The sequence below is a fragment of the Meles meles genome, chromosome 5, assembly GCF_922984935.1.
Source record: "Meles meles chromosome 5, mMelMel3.1 paternal haplotype, whole genome shotgun sequence".
NCBI classification, from domain to species: Eukaryota; Metazoa; Chordata; class Mammalia; order Carnivora; family Mustelidae; genus Meles; species Meles meles.
Window position 1 is genome coordinate 57,087,110 of NC_060070.1, and position 22,983 is coordinate 57,110,092.

At 32.6% G+C, this 22,983-nt stretch overlaps 1 protein-coding gene across 8 annotated transcripts in view; it reads right to left on the reverse strand.

The window, feature by feature from the left end:
* STXBP5 (syntaxin binding protein 5) overlaps nucleotides 1–22,983 on the reverse strand; it is a 175,276-nt gene that overhangs the window by 49,207 nt on the left and 103,086 nt on the right. For 4 of the 8 annotated variants that reach the window (XM_046006921.1, XM_046006917.1, XM_046006924.1 and 1 more), the window contains 10 exons: nucleotides 22,566–22,713; nucleotides 22,285–22,352; nucleotides 21,970–22,010; nucleotides 20,625–20,845; nucleotides 19,957–20,135; nucleotides 13,726–13,851; nucleotides 11,335–11,486; nucleotides 5,204–5,269; nucleotides 159–218; nucleotides 9–56 (listed from right to left, as the gene is read on the reverse strand). In XM_046006921.1, coding sequence (XP_045862877.1) covers nucleotides 9–56; nucleotides 159–218; nucleotides 5,204–5,269; nucleotides 11,335–11,486; nucleotides 13,726–13,851; nucleotides 19,957–20,135; nucleotides 20,625–20,845; nucleotides 21,970–22,010; nucleotides 22,285–22,352; nucleotides 22,566–22,713 — 1,109 coding nt within the window. The remainder of the gene's footprint in view (nucleotides 1–8; nucleotides 57–158; nucleotides 219–5,203; nucleotides 5,270–11,334; nucleotides 11,487–13,725; nucleotides 13,852–19,956; nucleotides 20,136–20,624; nucleotides 20,846–21,969; nucleotides 22,011–22,284; nucleotides 22,353–22,565; nucleotides 22,714–22,983) is intronic. The other 4 variants (XM_046006919.1, XM_046006920.1, XM_046006923.1 and 1 more) reach the window with 4 other exon arrangements.

A 22,983-nucleotide genomic window follows, 5' to 3' on the forward strand; every position in this document is an offset into this window, starting at 1 on the left:
TTTCCTACCTATATCACTGGCTACCATCTTGGAAAACTTTCTGCTTTTGGTCTTCACTGAAAATAATATTTTGATATAAAATGTCAAAATCTAGTCAAAGTAAACTAAATGAATTAAACATAATTAAAAGAAAATACTTTAAAATAAAGATACTATACCCTTTTCTATAAAATTATTCATTTTTTGTTCATCATCTGAATTGTGTGGTGATGAAGAACCTACACAAACGAAGACAATGGAAGGAACAGGCACATCGTCAGTCACAAACACTGAGTCTTCATAGGGAAAAGTACAGACAAAATAATCTGGTAACTTCTAAGGTTAGTTTCCATATTATTGGCCACAAAAAAATGTCATGAATATAATTAATAACAACTCTTATAATACTACAGTAAGAATAGCAAACAATAGTGCATTATCTCCCACAGTAGAGAGATCCCTAGTATATATAAATATTAACTTTAATCTATAATTATTTTTCCTTCAGTTAAAACCATTTAGAAAAATCTTGGTATAGATGTTAGAGAACAGATAAAGAAAAATATAAGCTGCAATTAACTGTTTCTTAAAGAAAATGCAAAAATTCTTTGACATTAGTTAACTGAATAAGTTCACCTAGAACTAAGAATCCTGTGCAAGAAGTATACTAGCAAAATTTATTTTATGGTTAACTTTCTAGATACAAAGTTTAAAATCACATATAAATTCTATTTTACCACAGGGATCTTTAAAATACTAAGGATATTACTTATAATATTAGGCATTTTCAAATATTTACTTACTTTTAATGAGGTAAGAATTTTATTCTGGCTGTGACTTCCAATAAGTTTATCTAATATCTTTATAATTAAGATTTTATTTGTCCTTTTTCCTTAAAAAAAGGTGTTTCTAATTTTCATCACAACTCTTTAATTTCTAACATATATGTTTTATTTATAAACATAATCTTTAAACATCTTAAGTAGTATTCTAGTTGGCAACTTTTATTAAATAATCTATCCTTTATAACAGCACATTTCAAATGACACCCATAAATTTTCATAATCTCGCTACAAATCATTCCCCCTCTTTTAAGTTCCAATAATCCCTTATCTGTACATTTCTCTAATGATGTTCATCACTTAATACCTCATTTTTAAAAAAGTTTACATACCTGTACCCTTTTCCCACTGCACTGCACTTCTAAAAACTGGACCTCCATTTGATTCACCTTTGCACTCTCTTTGCACTCAGGAGAGTGCTTTGTATGCAGCAATCTCTAAGTAAACATTTGTTGAATGAATAAAAAGCTTTTCTGATAGAAGCAAATACCTAAGACATAACTGGAAGTAAATAAAGTCTTTCTGTACTTTTTTTTTTCTTTTTTTATCCCAGTGAAAATACTGAACCTTAATAAATAAGGTCAAAGTTTGATCTTCTCTTCCCCTGGAAAAATCATACTCTCTTTGGCCAAGTGGGAAATATCCTTGAAATCTCTCCATAGACCAAGTAAAACCTGTAACATTGGCAGCATCCAATTACTTCTAAAATAGTCTTAAAAGATTACCCTTTAAAAAATCAAGTTATTTTTGCTAGGTAGAATTTATGGATCCTCATAAATCCTTTATCAAAAAATTCATGTAACACTGGAGTTAATGTTATTTTCAGGATTAGAAATGGGTATACTTGTTCTTCAAAGAAGATAACAGTTATAAGATGTTACAAATATTTTAAAATATCAGTCATCTCTGATATTAAATAGCCATAGGAATGTAAAAAATTATATTTGTTTTATTTGATATATTTCATATTAGAGCAATAGCTACAATCTAAATATGAATATAAAATTATAAAATGTTATAAAAAATATTTAAAATATAAAATAATATATTTCATATTAGAGCAATAGCTACAATCTAAATATGAATATAAAATTATAAAATGTTTATAAAATTATAAAATGGGTATTTACGTAAACAATGAATATTAGAACACTACATCAAAAGCTAATGATGTATGGTATGGTGACTAACATAACACAATAAAAAATATTTTTTAGTATTTCCAAAAAAAATTTCCAACATAAGCAATAAATGTAAAGAAAAGATTTATGTTTCCCCTAACTGAAATTGCCTACTATTGGTCTTCAGAATTTTTTGTCGAAGTTCCAAAATTGCTTTCAGCATATTCCACCTGAATATATTTACCAAATAATTATGATTAAATAAACAGAGAAAATATTTACAACTTTTTGGTTTTTCTGGGGTATATGGCAACTCCTAAAGGCAGCATTTATATTATGGCCTATGTAGCCCTGGGTTTTCTTCAAACTGAAATAACCTAATAAATGTTTTTATCATTTTCACATATGCACATGCACACACACACATTTCTGATGCAGAACTAAAACAGACTCCCAAAATAATTCAAGTGCTCTGTAAAGCAATCTGAGTTCTTTGAAATACAAAGATCAAATGGAGATAGCAGATCTTATGTTAATTCAGGATGACAGAATTAATATTCTATTTCAGAGAGACTGCTGGTTTATTTAAAAACAAATGGAAAAGCCAAACTATATAAATTACTTGTACTTTCTAAGGATGCTCTTTGAATTGAGCTCTTTGAAACAGCTAAAGTGTTGAGACAACCAATTTTGATTATGGGACTTAAATGCTTTTCATAAAAATTTGCTCTTCATTTGTATTATTATTTTGAATAAACACACTGACTTTGATAAAGGGTGTATGGCTACTTTTCATTTTTATAATAGTAGTCCTCCTCTTAGTATTTATGAGTGACTCAGTTGAACTACCAACCCACTTTTATACATTTCTTCTTCTCTCATGATATACTTGTTTTCTATTAGCTATATTGGTTTAATAATCTATACTGTATCATTTAACTATTTATTTATATCCTACCACATTGCAGAAAGTACTTGAAGCTAGCAATTTAATTACTACTTTCCATTTTAATAACATGATCACCTTGTGGTTCTTCTGATTCACCTCAAACTTACCCCCATCCATTTTTCTTTTTGACTATCCTAAATTAGTAGAATTTGCATGTTTGGTGAGAGAAATGATACTAAATTATTCCTTTATTTCCTTATTAGAACAAGAATGAAGAATGAAGGCAAAAAAAGTTACAAATGTGCAAAGTTTAGAAAACTGGCCCAAGATGGGTAGCAAGAATTACTACTATTTTAAGATGGACCAATAGTGAAAGACATAACTATAAGAATATACTGTCAAAGGGTTAGCTTTCCAGAATTTTATTCTAGTTTCTAATATATGTTTTAGTTCATATGCATGAGTGACATCTATCTCCTGCTCTATGAAACACGTTTCAGGCACAACTACTATCTACTAAAGTTTGATTTGTTTTATGTAAAAGCTATCTTTCCTGATATGCAGGAATGCATATAATTCTTCAGAAAATTCTTATATCTTTTGGGGTATAATCAAAGACTAGACAAGTTAAGAGTTTTCTATCTAAGATCAGAATTTCTGATTTATCAATGATTTTTACAGTCACAATTCTTACTTTGTAGTTCCAACTCACTGAAACAATAAAATACCTCGTGTCAGATAAATTTCTATATGTTAAAGCTATACTGTCCTTTCATGTGGATCAAAAAATATATTTGAAAATGTTCAACAGTGTTTAAGTTTCTCAGAAAGATTTGGAAGGTTTCTACTTTTACATACTTTTTATATTTATATACTCAAATTTTAATATACTTAATTAAATATTTATCTATAATTACCTTTTATTGGCTATTCTAAATTGATAGATGTATATACTATTTATAGTTTGGCTTAGGATAATAATGAGTATTAATTTATTTGGGCTGAGTCTTGTCAAAACAATTTTGATGGTCATTTAATATATTAAAAGATAATTACATGTCCAAATTATCCAGTCTGGCTTTTAGCCTTAACATACTGACAACTGCATTCATATGGCCTTTAGAGTAGGTAAGAAGATCAGGACAGTATTGTAGGTACATGGACAAAGAACAGTAATAAAGAAGATATTACAGTTCTGAATTGCAAATTCAGAAATAACTCTAGTGCTGTGAGATCAGATATACAGTTACTTGCTCCATATTATTCATTCAAACTTTACTGTACCCATGTTCAGACTTAACATTAGGTGCTAATTAAATAATTCCTATAGTTCCATATTCTATTAATGAGTCAATTTAAATACAAAATTTAAAGATTAAGAAAACCAGAAGGTGGATATATCTTAAGGTATAACTTGTGCAACATCAGAAAATGCAATTTCAAAAAGAAAACACCACAAAAATGTTACAGTTCTATGTCTAACAAAATGCTAAACTGAAATATGAGAGTAAAGTAAGACGCACTTCCCAAAATATCCCATGTTTATAATGACTTCTGATGTAGTAGAACCAGCTATGGAGGGGTCAAAATCTAGTGGAGAACCATGTCACTTTATCCTAAGAACAATCTTTGCAGGCAAAAGCTGATAAATATTCCCAGCCAGAATGATTTAATATGGTAGTTAGAACTGTGAATTCAACTGTAGTAAAGACTCACAAAGTTTCTATCCACTTAAAATAATAATAAAATCACGATCCTTTTAATCTTAAGGAGACTGAAAAGATACTAAAAGTTATGTTCCACTAAAATATTAATATACACATAGGTTACATAAAGACCTATATCACATGGACAAAAAAAGACAACTGCTTTAATATAGCTATAAAATTGTATCAAATATCACTTTGACCAAAAACAAAAACATATACAATTAGTCTACAATTATTCTGTCTACAGTTACCATTAGATTATAAATGTTCAAAACCTTTGATAATATTTAAATGGATACTACTCAAGAATTAGAGCACTACTCTAACAGATGACACCAGGCAGGCCTAGAGCAAAGACAACATTGTAGATTAACCAAACCATCTGATCCAATGGTGACAAGTAAAATATATTTTCCCTAAAAAAGTATAAACACAAGAAAGCTAAATAAATAGTTATATGACTCTTAATGGGTAACAGCTGTGGGATTTTATCTAGTGCATTTCTTTTCACTTAATGAGAGTGCAAAAAATAGTTATTTTGAGAAAAATATGTGACACAAAAGTTCCTTGTAGGTGTTATTTTATAAGCTTAGCTGTAAAAAGGAATTTTCACATTGTATTGTTTTTTTTTGAATTTTAATTATTAATGAAAGAAAAAATTACCAGAAGTTGGAGATTTGCAGCGATCCTCTGGGACTACAGTCCCTTCACTAATATCACACAGACCTGCTAAAAAACAAAACCAGAAACCAAATCACAACACAAATTTACATACATGCAGTTTTATGTCCTATTTACAGTACACATTTAATGACTGTCCATTGTTAAAAACCCAGCAGTTGAACAGACTATACTGGCATTGATACTATGCCCATTAATCTTGAGATAGGAAAGAGGAGCATTTGATATTAAAAATACCTAAAAATAGTACAGTAGTCATTAGTTAAGCAAAAAGCAAAGTTCTAAGAGATAATTTACTATTCTTTAAGGACATTAGACACAAAGTAGGACTTCGTTTAAAATCAGTAATTTGAGAGTATATGATACACTTATTGGATTTCTCTTGAAGGAAAATAAATACTTGGTAGTAAATTTAGTGATTTTTACATCATAGAAACTTCTCAACTCAAACGTCAAAGTGGTTTTTGCTAAGTATGTCTCAAACATCTTCTGTGAATATTTAAAATAATTTTGTGCCTCTACATTTCCAATATTTAAAATATTGTACATTACTTATCTTACAGGACTATACTTCTTAAAAACTATACCACACATTTTTAAACAGCTCTAACTTCCTTTTCACAGATTTATATGAATTATATAACTAATCTATCTTATAGGATGGCCTAGATTCTTAGGAGAAACCATAGCAAGGTATTTTATGCTGTAGACAGTTAAATTAAATGTAGAATTAAAAAAATGGCAATATGCACAGATATTAAGTTCCTTGATGATTGGAATGAAAAGAATTCCTGCAAATTCTTTAAAAATTACAAATAAACATACATCAGGAATTTGGGATAGCTGGGCAACAGATGGGGTTGGGGAGGCTACATATTTAGGTCTCAGAAGAAGTTAGCTATTATGCTGACATATGTGCATATATGATCAGTTCAACTTTTCCAATCCTTTGGTAAATACAGACATGATGTCACAGTCCAATCACTAAGAAAGTTTTCACAATAACATTTTCAGAGAACATGGAGTACTGAATTGAGTTTATAAGAAGGGTTTTCTATTTTGATTTATATATTATTTTTCTTCACTAGGAAGTTTTGAATAACAAGCAGTAATTTTTTTTCTCTTTTTAACACTTATTAAACTATGACTCTGGAAAAAACAAAAAACTAGTTCCTATGGTTCAAAGACGAAGCATGGAATTTTAGGTATGCATTTAATCTTTGACAAAATACTTGTTTATATAAATGGACTCCTTCTTGATAGAATACAAAAAAAGCAGGTCTTTAAACAGTAGTGATATACAGAAACAACCTAAGTGTCCATCAGTGGATGCATGGCTAAAGAAAATGTGGCATATATAAAAATGTGGGTGTTATATGTATATATATATATGTATATGTATATATATATGTATATATGTATATACATACATACATACACACACACACACCTATATATGTGTGTGTATATATATTTATACACACATATATACATTCAAACACACAATGGGATATATTCAGCCATAACATTTAAATTTTGCTATTTGTGACAACATGGATGGCCCTCAAGGACACTACATTAAATAGAATAAGTCAGACAGTGAAAGACAATTGCTGTATGATCTCACTTATATGATGTAGTGGGACTGAAACCAGCCTCCCCCACCAAAAAAAACAAAAACAAAACAAGAAACAAGCTCATGGATACAGAGAACAAATTGGTGATTGCCATAGCAGGGTGTGGAGGGTGGGGGGAAAAAAGATAAAAGGGGTCAAGGGTACAAACTTCCAGTTATAGAATAAATAAGGGATGTAATATACAGCAAAACTATAGTTAATGATAGTGTAGATATCTTAAAAGTTCCCATTGCAAGGAAAAAAAAAAATTAACTATGTAGGATGACGACTGTTAGACCTACTGTGGTGATCATTTTGCAATATATACAAATATCAAATCAGTATTTGAAACTAATATAATGATTATATAACCAATTATACCTCAATAATAAATAGTCACGATAGTGTATCTACTACTTTAGTGAGACTAGATAACCAATTTTGAAATTTTAAGCCTTCCATTGGGCTCAGGGTAAAAGTCAAGTCCAACCCTACATGACTGATTGATATAAATGATCCTAAGGTTTATACAATGTGGTTACAATGTACAATTTATGATTTCTACTTACAAGTACCTTTTTGGGTCTCTGCCATCAAATATAATAGTACCCTTTATGGACAAAAAACATACCTTCTTTTTCACATGTTTAAGTAGGAAGCTTAATTTACTATTCAAAATGTTCAACAAACCATAATCATATGTTATTCATCATAATATATCTACTGAGGTTCATTACATACAAGTTAATGTTGGGCTACAAATCGACCCTGGTTTAATAGAGGGGTTGGCAAACCTGGTCTGTGAAGGTCTAGATTGGTTTTGAGACCAGCTAAGAAAATAAGCAAGATGCTATTCTAATTAAACTGTACTGGCAAAACCCAGCAGTAGGCCAGCTTTGGCTCAGGGACAGTAGTTTGCTGACTCCTGGTTTAATCAATCTTGCAACTGCCAAAATGACTAGGTCACTTCCATCTGCACAGTTCATAAAAAATATACATGGAATTCTTTATTAAGTACCTGATTAACTTTAGGAAACATTATGTCAACAGGGTGCTATGAGCCATCAATGTAGTTATGAGATTAAAAAAGTAACACCAATTTTGGTACATTTTACTTTTAGTAGATTCCCGCTGACTTCAGTTGATGGCTCTATTTTCAGTACAAACACAGGCATTTCAATACGCACACAAATTGTTCTAGAATCTGAATGATCTGTACATCAAATTTACTGATTTATTTGTCCTTTATCAACTTGAGTACTATTTACAAATTCTTTTGATACGTTTTTATTACTTTATCACTTTTTATTACTAAGGTCTGCCTTACATACAAAATATAGCTTAGATTTTCACTTCTCTTATTTTCACAATTTTCAGAAAGATAAATCATTCCTCTTAATGAAAGGTTGACAAACAAAGTTATTTAGCTCTATATTCTGTTTTTCAACTATCATTTCAAATGATCCCTAGAGTCCTAATCCTTCTTTAATTATACTTTCATTGAAACCAAACATTTTGCTATCCCATTTTTTTAAGACCAGCCTATACTCAACATAGTACTTAATGATTTATACAAAACTTATTATGCATCCTTGATTATATCCCTCATTTCTTATATAGTTTATTTCTTATAATACACACACACACACACACACACACACACACACACACACACAGAAATATCAACTAGTTTACAGGGCTCGGTAGCTATTTCTTTTTCTATTCTACTGAATATATTGAAGACTTGAAATTAATTGTAATTGTATAGCCCAAATCTTCATTTTTAGAGCCACTTCTTTGTAACTTTTGAAAATATCTTTTCTAAAGTCATGCACAATTTTGTCCCTCTAATTTTTCTTCATTATTATCAATTTCCAAGACTAAGTTAAGTTTCTTTTTGTGGGTTTATCACTTTCACATCACCAAAAAGATCTTATTTGGGGTTTAGAATTATACTCAGAATAGAAATTTCCCTTTTGTGTCCTTCACTGAGTGAAAAAGTGGTCAGCAAAACAAGACACCTATTAATCATGTTTCCCTTTTCTTATAATTAAGACTTTCAGCAAGCAGATATACAGGTAGTTGAAATACTTTATCACTAGTTGTCCCTGTAAAAGTCTCATAATTTTATTATGAAAACACTGTACACATTTTAGTTATGGGTTCAACTATATTTTAATACAGCTGTAAAACACAAACTATAATGTTTACAAGATAATTTCATGAGTAGCAAACACCTCACTCTTTATGAAATCATATTAGAATCTACTAGTAGTAAAAATATTTTCCCAAGCTAATCTTTAAAAAAGATAGAATTTGGAGATATTTGGGCTACACTTCTAAAACCTATTATAAAATATGTACTTTTATAAGAATAGCCTTTTTATCAAAACAGTTAATTCTGTTACCGATTATTTTATATTTAATTTTATTTGAAGCAATTATATTTTAGAAATAAGGCACAAATATTCTTAAAATGATAAAGTACATTTTAAAATAACTTTCTTTTAATTTTTATTTAAGACACAATCCTAAATATTGCTATAACTGAGCATAATAATAACTTAAGCTGATAAAGAAAAACTCAAATAGTTCTCCTGTACTTAAACATCTAACTCTTCAATATAAAGTAAAGCAAATAATATATAAATAATATTATGAGATTTACTACAGGATAGAGGATGCAATGAAATTTAAGAAAAAAACATTTTTGAAATCACATGGCAAAACTGTCCTCTATCCTTGGATAAGCTTATGTATTTAATTTCTAGCAATTTTATGAAACTATTATGAGGTATCAAGGAGAAGAGAAATTAATTCATTTTAGGAGCAATAAAGTTTTTACACAGGTTTGTGGTAAAATTGCTAAAAGTACTTGTCTCCTCTATCATGACAATGTTTTAATTTTCTAACACTAAATATTAGTTTGCTTTATAAAGAAACCTGGTTGGGACACAAACATGTCAATAGCTGTTTTCATATACACAGGAAGATGAACTTAAGGAATGAGTATGCCATTTTAGATATATAATGTTTTAACAAGCTCTTTTAAAAATAAATGAGAAAAAATGATTTTACAGACAACAAAAAACATGCCATGACTTTACTGACATGGAATAAGTAACTTACTTAAGGAAGAACGGAGTTTTTTCACAGATTCAGAATATAAGCTAGAAAGGCCGCACATGCAAGAAGTCACAATCAGCATGCCTTAGTGAAGCAATGAAAAGCGAAGGAAAAAAAGGAGACAAAGGTACTAGAACGGTATGGTTGGGACAATTTCTGCTGAAGATAACACATGACAAAATGATCACACACAAAAACAAAAATGGAAAAGAAAATTCAAGCATCAAACCAAAGTGAGAATAAGGTCTATATCCCCCCACCTTTCTTTTTCTACTTTTATGAACTGTGATACAGGTAGTATTAGCTAATTATGCCATAAGAGCAAATGAGAAATGAATCTCAGAGAAAATTTAAAATCGGAGAGACTGAGTTATAAGTATAGACCAGAGCTTCCCAGTGTTTTACTGCACAGTGGCGTTCTGCAGATGGGCTAAGTCTGCTCTAGATAGGGTTCCCCTCAATCCCTCAATCTCTAGTCCAGCTGAATAGGTCATGAGGAGACTGGAGCCTTCAGGCCAGTAACTGCTGCAGTCCTCACTAATATACCCCTATGTGCCAGAGATCCAATGCTAGGAGGTTTAAAAAAAAAAAAAAAAATGTGACAAGTACTGGTAAAGACCACTAACTAGACATATTAAAACATTTAAAATTAAGACTAATTGGGCACCTGGGCAGCTCAGTCAGTTAAGTGTCTGCCTTCAGCTCTGGTCATGATCTAGGAGGTCCTGCAATGGAGCCCAACATCTGGGCTCCCTGCTCAGTGGGAGTCCACTTCTCCACCCCCCCCCCGCCCCTCCCCACCATGCACTCTCTCAAATAAAATCTTTTAAAAAAATTTAAAAATATTATAAAATTAAGAATAATCACCTAGCAAACATAAAAGAATGCTATAAAGAAAATTCTTAATGGATTTGGGATTGCATTGAATCAAGGCTATCTAAGAACACTACATTTTCATAGAATTCAAATTCACTTTTGCATTTATATATTTTTTTTTTCACACAGGAAATGATCCCTTTAAATAACATAGGTGGAACAACAAATTTTGGGTCTTACAATACCAAACAATAAAAGGGGCAAAACTTTGAAATTAACTTTTATTCCATAATGAGACAAATTTTCATCTCATAATTTAGCTGAAGAAGCTTGCCACTGTGGTTCTTTTCCAACGTTAATTAAAATCCTAGGATATTAAAAACAAAAGTGAAATCTAATAACAAAACAAAGAAGCCTCAAACCTTTTACTGGTTTTGACAGTTTACACATATAGACTAAGTCAGACAAGCTATGTATCTAACTGAAGTATTTATATTCACAGAAGTAACTCAGTATTTATAGAAATCCTAAAACTCGGGATTTTTTTCTTTATACCTCCTGAAGGTTGTCGAGATTTACGAGGAGACCGGGGTTCTCTCCGATAAGGATCATTGGAGCCATATAATTCAATAGTGCCCAGGTTGAGGAGTACTGCTTTCTGGAGGTAGTCTACCATTGCGATGCCATTACAATTGCCAAAAACTACCCTGGGAATAGAAAAAGAGTAAATATTTTAGCACAAATAAGTAATTATAATGAAATGTACTCGTAGTCTATAAGGCTGAAAAGGAGGAGGATGGGTTTTCCAGAAAATTCTTCTTTGCAACTAAAGACTATCAGAGAGATGGAAATACAGGTTACATAAGACTTCTCATGGAACTATGTAGACCTTCTACAGACATTAATGATTAAAAGTCTATATCATTAAAAAAAATATTGGCATAAGAAGTGAAACTTGATCACAGACATAAATCTCCATGCTAGGAAATGTGACATTTATTTTCCTGACTTAGGGACCTTTTGAGCAGCTCAGAGAAAGACATTCTCTTCCACTAGGGAAGTGGCAGATTATCTCTCTGAGAAAATTTTGGTAATCCATTCAGTCAAGAATAAAAAGTGGAAACATAAATGTTGGAGGTCTCCCTTTGGAGTACTCCAAATACATTCCCAGTTATGAGTCAGGTACTACAAACCGAGCAACTATGCATAAAGGAATTTGACTCTTTTAAGATAGCTAAAGTCAGAAGCTGAAAACTGAAATGTACATAGGGACTCTGTAAATAAGACAAACAAGCCACAGAAGGACGTTAGATGACCCATTTAAAGAGGAAATGTTTCAATTCTGTTCATGCTGACCACTGCCAAGCCGGATTAGAGACAATGGGCCAGGTAATTAGATTTTTCAGTTAAAGCTCTAAATATGGATTTCACATTAAACAATTTTGGCAGCCAGCTCAAATACTGAAAACATGCAACAAGGGCTAAAAAAACGTTAACTGTGAGTCCATCAGATCACTGTGAGTGATCAACTGATTTGCAACTTCCTTTGAAATTTCTTATTGGTTCTTTTTCTTATTTCCTCTTTCTTTATGGTTGTGGACAGTGAAATAGTAAAAGAGAGAAGGTTTGTGTTCTTACATTGTGGGGCAGCCAATTAAAGACATTGAGAGATGAGAATCTCAGACTATAGTCAGTTGTAGCTGGGTATACAACTGTAAGAGATAGAGTGAGTGGTAATAGCTTCAGGAAGAAGAAAAAGATGAGTCCCTCCCTAGGGCTAGCATAAAAGACGACGACCAAGTGACCCAATAAACAGCTCTGGGAATAAACAATGTATGGCTTCTCTAATACCACAACGTTGATTTTTAAAACAAACAAAAATACTTGGTAAGTCTACCAAATTATAATAAAAAGTATTATAATTCATACTCAATACTTAAAGGTATGAATTGATGATACAACTGTAGTATAATACTTTACCAAACTATTACTATACCTTTATAATTTATACAAGTGAATTTTGGAAGTAGAAAGAAGAAATTATATAGCTCTGGTTCAACATTTAATTAGCTTAGAACAAAGTCTTCTGAGTTGATGCTGTCAGACCTCCATTATACAGAATATTAATAAGAAACCATTTCTGAGATTATATCCATGAAAGTACGGATTGACTTTAAACTTTTATCTCAGTTCTTTGGAAAGCACTATAAGCTAGCATACCCAGAGTAGATTATTCGGAACAGAATTATTTTCCAAATAAACACTAAGTCTGATCTGAAGTTAAAGATATACAACTTTTTAAGGAGAAGAATAAATGAAACAAGATGGGATTGGGAGGGAGACAAACCATAAATGACTCTTAATCTCACAAAACAAACTGGGGGTTGCTGGGGGGAGGTGGGATTGGGAGAGGGGGAGCGGGCTATGGACATTGGGGAGGGGAGGTGAACCATAAGAGACTATGGACTCTGAAAAACAACCTGAGGGTTTTGAAGGGTCAGGGGTGGGAGGTTGGGGGAACAGGTGGTGGGTAATGGGGAGGGCACGTTTTGCATGGAGCACTGGGTGTTGTGCAAAAAGAATGAATACTGTTACGCTGAAAAAATAAATAAAATGGAAAAAAAAATTTATGTTGTAATAAAGATCATACTATTTTTATTTTCCCCCCCTTTTTTAAAAAGATTTATTTATTTATTTGACAGAGAGAGAGAGAGATCACAAGTAGGCAGAGAGGCAGGCAGAGAGAGAGGGGGAAGCAGGCTTCCTGTTGAGCAGAGAGCCTGATGCGGGACTCGATCCCAGGACCCTGAAATCATGACCAGAGCCGAAGACAGAGGCTTAACCCACTGAGCCACCCAGGTGCCCTAAGATCATACTATTTTTAAAAATTAAAAAAAATGTATGGAATACTATGAAGAGACTGAGAAACACATAAATTATACTTACAATCCATACGAAGAATTGACTGCCAGGCTGGTTATTTGTTGTGGTGGTTCTCCACTGACCCATACCAACTGAATAACTAGTTCTGTCTGATAACCTGGAGACTGCTTAAGTGGTGAATTTTTAACTCTGTAATAAAGGAAAACATTACCTTTTAACCTATCTTCATGTATCTTATTAGCTTATTAATAATAAAGTCATGCATAAATAACTATGCATAAAGTATATGGAATTAAATATACAAAAATGAAAAAAACTGAATCCTGTTCTCTATAGGCATTTAATCTAGATGGAGACAAAACATGTACATAAATAACAAAAATAAGAAAGCATATATAAGTTCCCATTATAAACTGGGGGGGTTGGAAGTGAAGAGAGAGAAAAAGAGAATGGGTAGGAAGGGGAAGGAGGAATGAAGAGAAGAATGAGAAGAAAGAGAAGTCCATGGATTAAGAAGAGGAAGAAAAAAAAAATCAAGTTAGAAAAAAAAAAGCAAGTTAGAAAAGTAGACTTAAATATATGGTCTAAGAAAATAAAAAGTGGCCAAAAACACAAGGAGTTAAAAAAATGTGAGAAATTTATTTATGGGTGCATGACACTTGCACTATTAAAAAAAATATACTGAGTTGATAGTAATTTTGATTGTAGACTTGTTCTCCAGTAATTGCTGAATAAATGCTCAAAATACATTGCTTTTGCAAACATGCAAACAAGAAGCAGGAAACCAATAGTCAAAGATTAACAAATGTATAAGTTTGCTCACAGTGTAGGCGTGTGTATTAACAGTGAGAAATCAATATAGCAAAGTAGGCTGAGGTCAGACTTTAAAGGGTCTTCAGGGGCTGAGGGCTTTTGAAAGACTAGAGTTTAAGTCTTGGCTCTGCCATTTTCCAGTTGTCTTCTTGTCTAAAAAAGTGGGAATATTACTATCTAATCACAGGACAAGTGCCTATGAAAGAGCTGTCAATGGTCAATTTATATGAAATATATTTAATTCTAAGGAATTAAAAGCCAATGAAAGTTTATAAGAAATACTTTTGAAAGATTAATTTGGTGGAGGTTTGCAATGTGAAGTAGAATAGGAAAACAATTAAAAAGTGCCTGTAATTAATGTAAAACAGTAAGAAAAAGGTAGATCTGAAACACATTATGAAGTAAGAATCACAAATGCTTCAAAACTTCATGAAGGCAGAAACCTTGCAGTTACTTTTAACACTCTAGCGCAGAAGAGGTTCTCAGTATTTGAAAGAATGAATGAGCTGAAGGCTCATTTTGAGGAACCCCCTACTGCTTTCCAAAGTGGCTGCACCAACCTGCTTTCCCACCAACAGTGTAAGAGGGTTCCCCTTTCTCCACATCTTCACCAACATTTGTTGTTTCCTGCCTTGTTAATTTTTGCCATTCTAACTGGTGTAAGGTGTTATCTCAGTGTGGTTTTGGTTTGAATTTCCCTGATGGCTAAAGATGCTAAACATTTTTTCATGTGTCTGTTATCCATTTGTATGTCTTCTTTGGAGAATTGTCTGTTCATGTATTCTGCCCATCTTTTGACTTGATTATTTGTTTTTTGGGTATTGAGTTTGAGAAGTTCTTTATAGATTTGGATACCAGCCTTTATCTGTAGTGTCATTTGCAAATACCTTCTTCCATTCAATGGGTTGCCTCTTAGTTTTGTTGACTGTTTCTTTTGCTGTGGAGAAGTTTTTTATCTTGATGAAGTCACAAAAGTTAATTTTCACTTTTGTTTCCCTTGTCTTTGGAGACGTATCTTGAAACAAGTTGCTGTGGTTGATGTTGAAGAGGTTACTGCCTATGTTCTCCTCTAGGATTTTGAGGGATTCCTATCTTGAATACAAGACTTTCTAAGGAATACAGCCACCTACCTTTTCAAAAATGAGTTATTTATTTATTTGACACACAGAGAAAAAGAGCATGCATGTGCAAGAGAGAGTGCACAGGCAGAGGGAGATGCAGAGGGAGAGAGAGAAGCAGGCTCCCCACTGAGCAGTGAGCCTGACCCAAGCCAAAGGCAGGCGCTTAACCAAGTGAGCCACCCAAGCACCCCAGAATAGAGCCAGTTAGATACAACACCTATAATACTTGCATCAGGAAACTTCAAGTAGATTTTGAAGATAAAATTTTCCTTTTTTAATTTATTAATTAAATCAATTAAAATTAAAATGAGTAGTGTATTTCTGAGTTTGACTACTTTCACTCTTAAAAAAATCTACTTTGACTTTAAGGTGAGAACATTTTTGATTACTTAGACTCTTTCTCTAATAACTGCTCTTATAAAACTTATACAAAGCCTGCTTACTTCTGTAATTCTTGAGGCTCTGCCCTAGAGTGACAGAGTAATGACAGAAGGACAGCAGAAAAACTAACTCAATGTTAAATCTCCTGACACCAAATTCAGAAGTAAGGATGCTTTTGAGTCATTTATTTGGTACTTCTGGTGAAGAAGACATGACACCTGACCAAATATGTGGCTGTCTAAATTTTAGGGTAAACATGAATCACTAAGGGTATTCCAAATATGAACTGAGTTAGTCACTTCATGCAAAGTCAGTAAGGCAGTACACTCAGAACTGTATGTTGGTCGAGGAGAAGTTCTGGTTTTTCTCAGGGAAATATACTAGTCAGTGGCAGCTGTCCATCTCAAGAGATAGAAAAGAAGACTGAGAGTTCTTCTGAATAGAAGAGTCTGTGTGTGTTATTTTCTTCTTGGATGAATTAGGGTAAGGTTCAGAGAAGTGTCTATCTTCTTTCGGCGTATTTAACATGCACATTAGATTAGAGCAGGAACAAGCATTAAAGAAAACTTGAAGTGCGTATATGGACACATTTAAAACTTCAGTGATAAAGACACACAGAACTCATGGGGAATGCCTGGGTGGCTCAGTTACTTAAAGGGTCTGCCTTTAGCTCAGGTCATGATCAGGGTCCTGGGATCAAGTCCAGCATCCAGCTCCCTGCTTAGTGGGGAGTCTGCTTCTTACTGTCCCTCTGCCACCCTGCTTGCGCTCTCTCCTCCTTTTTAACCAAATAAATTAATTAATTAATTTAATTAAATAAGAAAGAACTCGTGGAGCTCTTAAAAGCAAGTTTTTTAAGTTCTTAAAGCAAACAGTTCTTAAGCAAAAACAAGCCAGCCAAGCCTGCTACAAAATTCCCAATTGGTAAAAAATTAAAAATTGGATCAAGAAATGACAGGATAGGTTAAAAATGCAAAATGGGGGATGGGTGGGTATAATGTTTTATGTGTACAATGTTTACATGTGTATTATTTTAATGTTTTAGTAAATGTAAATTAAGGTTTATTTTTTAAAGACAAGGAGCTGAGTATTAATAAAAAGCTCCATAATTTAAAACAAACAAACAAAAAACTCCATAATTTGTACAAATGCATTTTAAATGTACATTTTGAGGCTTAGCAGTTTCAAAATGTTTCTGTTTGGACAAATAAACTGCAAAAGCTCAATTAAAATAACTTAATAATATAAAACTTCATTGGTAAAAGGGATAAATCAAATAGCTGCTTTTAAAATGTTTCTTCAAAGGAATAATTACATATAAAAGCATTTTGTATAAAAAACTCAGTGCTAGTCATTTTAATATGAATTTGGTTATATTTCTGACATTTAAAAATTGGCTTTTCAGACTGTGGACTAAAACAATGTGAAGTTAATAAATAACTGCATTTACCAAAAAACTAGTAAGAAGGAAAACAATGAGGTTTAACTCAAATTGCCTGTGATTAAAAAGTCAATGGCGAATATGTCCATTTTAGACAAAGATCTCAAAAACTTGCTACCAAAAATATGCCACCAAAATAAACGTCAAAGACTAACTGTACCTTATAGGCTTATAAAATGTAAATTTAACAAAAGGCTGGAGAAAAATAAACATTAAAATCAGAAGAGTATTAATGGAAATTCTACAAATTTAAGTTTAAAGCAAAGTAGTACTAAATATGTAACAAAAGGGGAGAAAGTGGAATTCTGTATTTCCAAGTTTCATTCTAGCTAAACATATGCCAGAACTGTTACAGAGGGGTGTGTATGTATGTACATGAGAGGGACAAAATGAAATTTTGAGACCTTTCTGAGGAATGTAGTTGCTTAACCTCAGTGCTTACATTTTTTAGATCAGATCAGAGTTTCTCATTGTTGGCACCTGTGGCATTCTGACCTGGGAAGTTCTTTGCTGTAGGGTAGTGCTGTGTGTACTTAAGCATCATCTCTGGCCCCTCTGTACGAGATACCAGTAGCACCCTATTCCTACTGTTGGGACAACTAATAACGTCCCCAGATATTGGCAAATAAATGCAGAGAAGCAAAATCATCCCTGCTTGAGAAACGCTAACACAGAACATACAATCTCAAATTTATATAAACATACAAAGGTTTATTTTTTTAGAAGTCTATACTTTTTGGGGTGCCTAGGTGGTTCAGTCTTTAAGCTACTGCTTTCAGCAAGTTCCTGAACCTGGGATCCTGGGATCAAGCCCTGCATTAGGCTCCCCACTCAGGAGGGGCCTGTTTCTCCCTCTTCCACTGCCTCTCCCCCTTCCACTGCCTCTCCCCTCCCAGGACTTGTGCTCCCCCCACACTCTAATAAATACATAAAAATCTTCAAGAAAAAAATTAAAAAGGCTACAATAGCCAGACTATGGAAAGAACCTAGATGTCCATCAACAGATGAATGGATCAAGAAGATGTGGTATATATACACAATGGAATACTATGCAGCCATCAAAAGAAATGAAATCTTGCCATTTGCGACGACGTGGATGGAACTAGAGCGTATCATGCTTAGTGAAATAAGTCAATCGGAGAAAGACAACTATCATATGATCTCCCTGATATGAGGACATGGAGAAGCAACATGGGGGGGTAGGGGGATAGGAGAAGAATAAATGAAACAAGATGGGATTGGGAGGGAGACAAACCATAAATGACTCTTAATCTCACAAAACAAACTGGGGGTTGCTGGGGGGAGGTGGGATTGGGAGAGGGGGTGCGGGCTATGGACATTGGGGAGGGGAGGCGAACCATAAGAGACTATGGACTCTGAAAAACAACCTGAGGGTTTTGAAGGGTCAGGGGTGGGAGGTTGGGGGAACAGGTGGTGGGTGATGGGGAGGGCACGTTTTGCATGGAGCACTGGGTGTTGTGCAAAAAGAATGAATACTGTTACGCTGAAAAAAAAATAAATAAATAAAAAGGGAGAAAAAAAAAAAAAAAAAAAAAAAAAAAAAAAGGCTATACTTTTAGACAATTTTGATATTTAAAAATCTGCCATGTCTTTGGGGTGATTGCAATGCAATTTTAGTTACACAGACATTCTCCACAGTAATCCTTTTTGACTATTCACCAAGAAAAGTGACTCTAGCAGATCTAAAACAAAACCAGGGCAAAGACTGGTTCTTTTAACAAATGCAAATTCTCTCTCACCAGGCCTCCCTAGCTTGAATTTACTAATCTGGCTTTTGCTCCTCAATCTTTGTACTGAATTGCTTTGACACTTTCCATATCCACTTTTTAGTCACTACCCTAACTGACTTCCCTGTAAGTGTAGTTAATCATAGTCTTCATAAAATTTTTCAGTGATCTTAGCTCTTTCCACACTGTTTTATTTCTCTGCCATATTTAAGACTCATACCCTTTAGAAAATCTAACAACTCAATAATATAAATTAGATAGAAAAAAAGGAAAAGGAAGTTGTATCCAATTTATTTCTGTATAAAAAGCAAACTGTATTCAAATTTGGAAAGCTACAGTAAAGGCATTTAAATAATGATACTGCTGTGGTAGAGCAGATTCAGAAAGAAGAGAAAATGATTACAAAATGATTGAATCTCTAGAGACCAAAAAACCAGAATTTTCAGAGGGGTAGAAAGCAATCTACATGTACATTTGATCCATAAGAATCCAGACTAGAAAATATCCATGGATTTTGGAAGATTGACCTATACATAGAGAAAAGATCCGTGCTATTCTACCAGTATGTTTAAAGATCAAATCTTAGCACTTTAAAGATAAAAATCTCAGAATTCAATCATATTCCTCTTGATGCCACAAAAAAATGAATTGGATTAACCATAGCAAAACACCGAAAGAAATTATCTTATGTCATTTGTTTCTATCACAGGAAAATAGTACTGTAAGAAGCTTACAATTTATCTAAATTAAAAAATAATTTCTAAAATATCTGTATTTTTTAATAACTTACTTTAAACAAGGGACATTATCACGAAGCCCATCAGATGAACTGCTACTGGTAGAAGGATGAGACTGAGGAGGAATGGGCTGAGGAGTGGCACCCCCAACAGGTGTTGGCAAAGGCGGTGCCTGTTCTCCCTCTGGGGATTCCACATCATTTATCTCATATAACAGTCGAACTTCAAGCATCTGTTGTTAAAAAAAAAAAAAAAGTTAAAAAAAAAAAAAGGCAGTTCGCCTACTTTAAATAATTATTAGACTATTTCATACAGTTTATACACATACCCATATCTGCTTCAGCGGGAACATTTTTAAAGGTAAAAATGTAACAAGTTTTCTAAAGGTAAAGATTTAGCAAAGAAAAAACATGTTTCTGACTCAGCTTTTTAAAAATGATTTTAGAATTTACTGCATTCCTGTTAATACCAAATTTGAGTATGCTTATATTCATATTAACTTTCCTTAAATGAAACATATAGTATATATAAAGATTTAAATTTAAATGCTCACTAAAAAGATATGGGTAAAGTATACTACTTTCCACAAAAGATAGATGGCAATGTAAACACTTAAGTGTTCTTTAAAATTCTAGATAAAACTGATCCCAAATAATCTAAATAATTCAAAAATTTTAAAATGTCAGACATCTGACACTGAAAAGAATTAAGAGATTATCACCGGAATGACTTCTGTAATCACTTCTTGTTTGCTGAATCTATAAATAATAACATGAGCGGAAACTCCAGCTATACACAGCATTCTACTTTCTGGACACCAGGAGATGATCTGAATGGCATACGGATCTTCATCTACAATGTCTGTGTTTGGCCTCTCATCTTTATTTCTTGACTTTTCAAATACTTTAGATGTCTTTAGTTTATATAATACTTGTAGAGTTACTAAAAGAAAACATAATATATGTTAGATACTTTAATATAAATAGGACAAATAAAAAATAATATGTAATCAGGGGTGCCTGGGTGGCTCAGTTGGTTGGGCGACTGCCTTCGGCTCAGGTCATGATCCTGGAGTCCTAGGATCGAGTCCCGTATCGGGCTCCCAGCTCCACGGGGAGTCTGCTTCTCCCTCTGACTTTTAGATAATGCAATCACTGTACCTATTGACCAAAAAATTGTATTAAGAAAAAAATGCATCATGATGATGAATTTAGGTAACCTGAAAAAAAGGACTGATAAAAAGATTTTGTGTAAAAAAAAAAAAGTATAAATATAATGAAAATAAAGAAAATATTTGCTTTCTAAAATGATTTCCTACTTATTTTCTCTATTAAAGGTACTAATACTATCTCACATTTCTACATAATGAAACAGAAAATATCCCAAGTTAACTGGATTCTCACTTCTTACTATGTATGTTTTGCAAACACTGACAATTCAAAGCATTTTTTCCTTTTCTTGCTATTGTGTAACCACCATATATATATTCTCCAAAGACAGCACAAATTACTGTTAGCTTAGAATCAGACATTAAAATTACTCTATAAATTTCTATTGACTTGAAATATATTCCCTCTCTTTTTTTTTTTTTTTTTAAAGATTTTATTTATTTATTTGACAGAAAGACACACAGTGAGAGAGGGAACACAAGCAGGGTGAATGGGAGAGGGAGTAGCAGGCTTCCTGCCAAGCAGGGAGCCAGAGGCAGGGCTCAAGCCCGGGACCCTGGATCATGACCTGAGCAGAAGGCAGATGCTTAACGACTGAGTCACCCAGATGCCCGTATATTCCCTTTCTTATTTTTGAGTTACAAAGAGAAAGTCTGATGAAATTTTGAACAAAGGATTTGATTACTTCTGTTGAGAATCTTTCTTAATTTACTAGTTAATATCCATAAAAATATTTACCTCTATCAGACATTCTATACTCGTATACTTCATAAATCACGTATTAACTTTATAGCTTCTAAATTTTAAATTAAATGTTGGTTACAAAATTATTATAAAACAGATTGTATAGAAACAGTGATTGCATAACATGTAACAAGTAATATTCTAAATACTTACTTGCAGAAGCATCCCAGAACTTAACTGACCCATCAGCATGCCTATGAAAAGCAAATGAGTTAAAATTGTGAAGAAAAAAAGAAAAGAAAAAAAATCACATTTTTTTCTTTCTTTAAAGTATACTGTTATTTGAAAAGATAGCAACCAAATGAAGAAAGGTAAAATTCAGGGTAAGTTGGCAAGTTCTAAACAATAACATTTCTTAATACATTACTGCACAAAGGAAAGCAGTACTTGCCCAATTAATTAAAGTCTATATAGTCTTAGTTATATTTAGCTATTAGTGATTTAGTGGCAAAACAGGATCTTACTTACCCTGTAATAATTATTTCTGGGTAACTTTGAACACCCAAGCCCCAATTACCTCCATTAATGGGCCATTCCTATAAAAAAAGATTATTGTATAAAGCAACTTCCAAGCATACCATACATCTCCATATATATTTCTATGACAACAGTAAACAACATATTTTGCTTCCAAAAAGGACATCCTATTTATTTTCTCTAAAAAAGACATCAATACTATTAAATACTCCAAGGTGATAAATATAAAATGCTGAAATGTAAGATTAAATACTAAAACTCATGTTCAATACCTTTTTGCTGTAACCTTGCCGCTTCTGTCTAGCTCCAACAGAATAAAGTGCAGGAATAAGGTCCACAGGACAATCAGCAAAATATTCGCAACATGTAACAGGGGATTCATGTATAGTCAAAGGGTAGGGATTTTCAAATATAGGATATCTTTAACAACAGAGAAAGAAAAATATTTATTAATTTAACGAAATTAATATAACAAAAACCTTAAAAATATTTATAGTTTTGGAATGAAAACAATTTTTTAACTCTGATTTAAAGATAACACTCTCTGAAGGTCTATATAACAGATTATCTGAACATTTAAGTTTTGGGATACAATGTTCTTTTCTGTATTTTTAGAAATTTCATACATTTTACCATAGAGATTAATAGATTTACTTCATGCAAATATGTTAAAAAACAAAGGCATCTTTT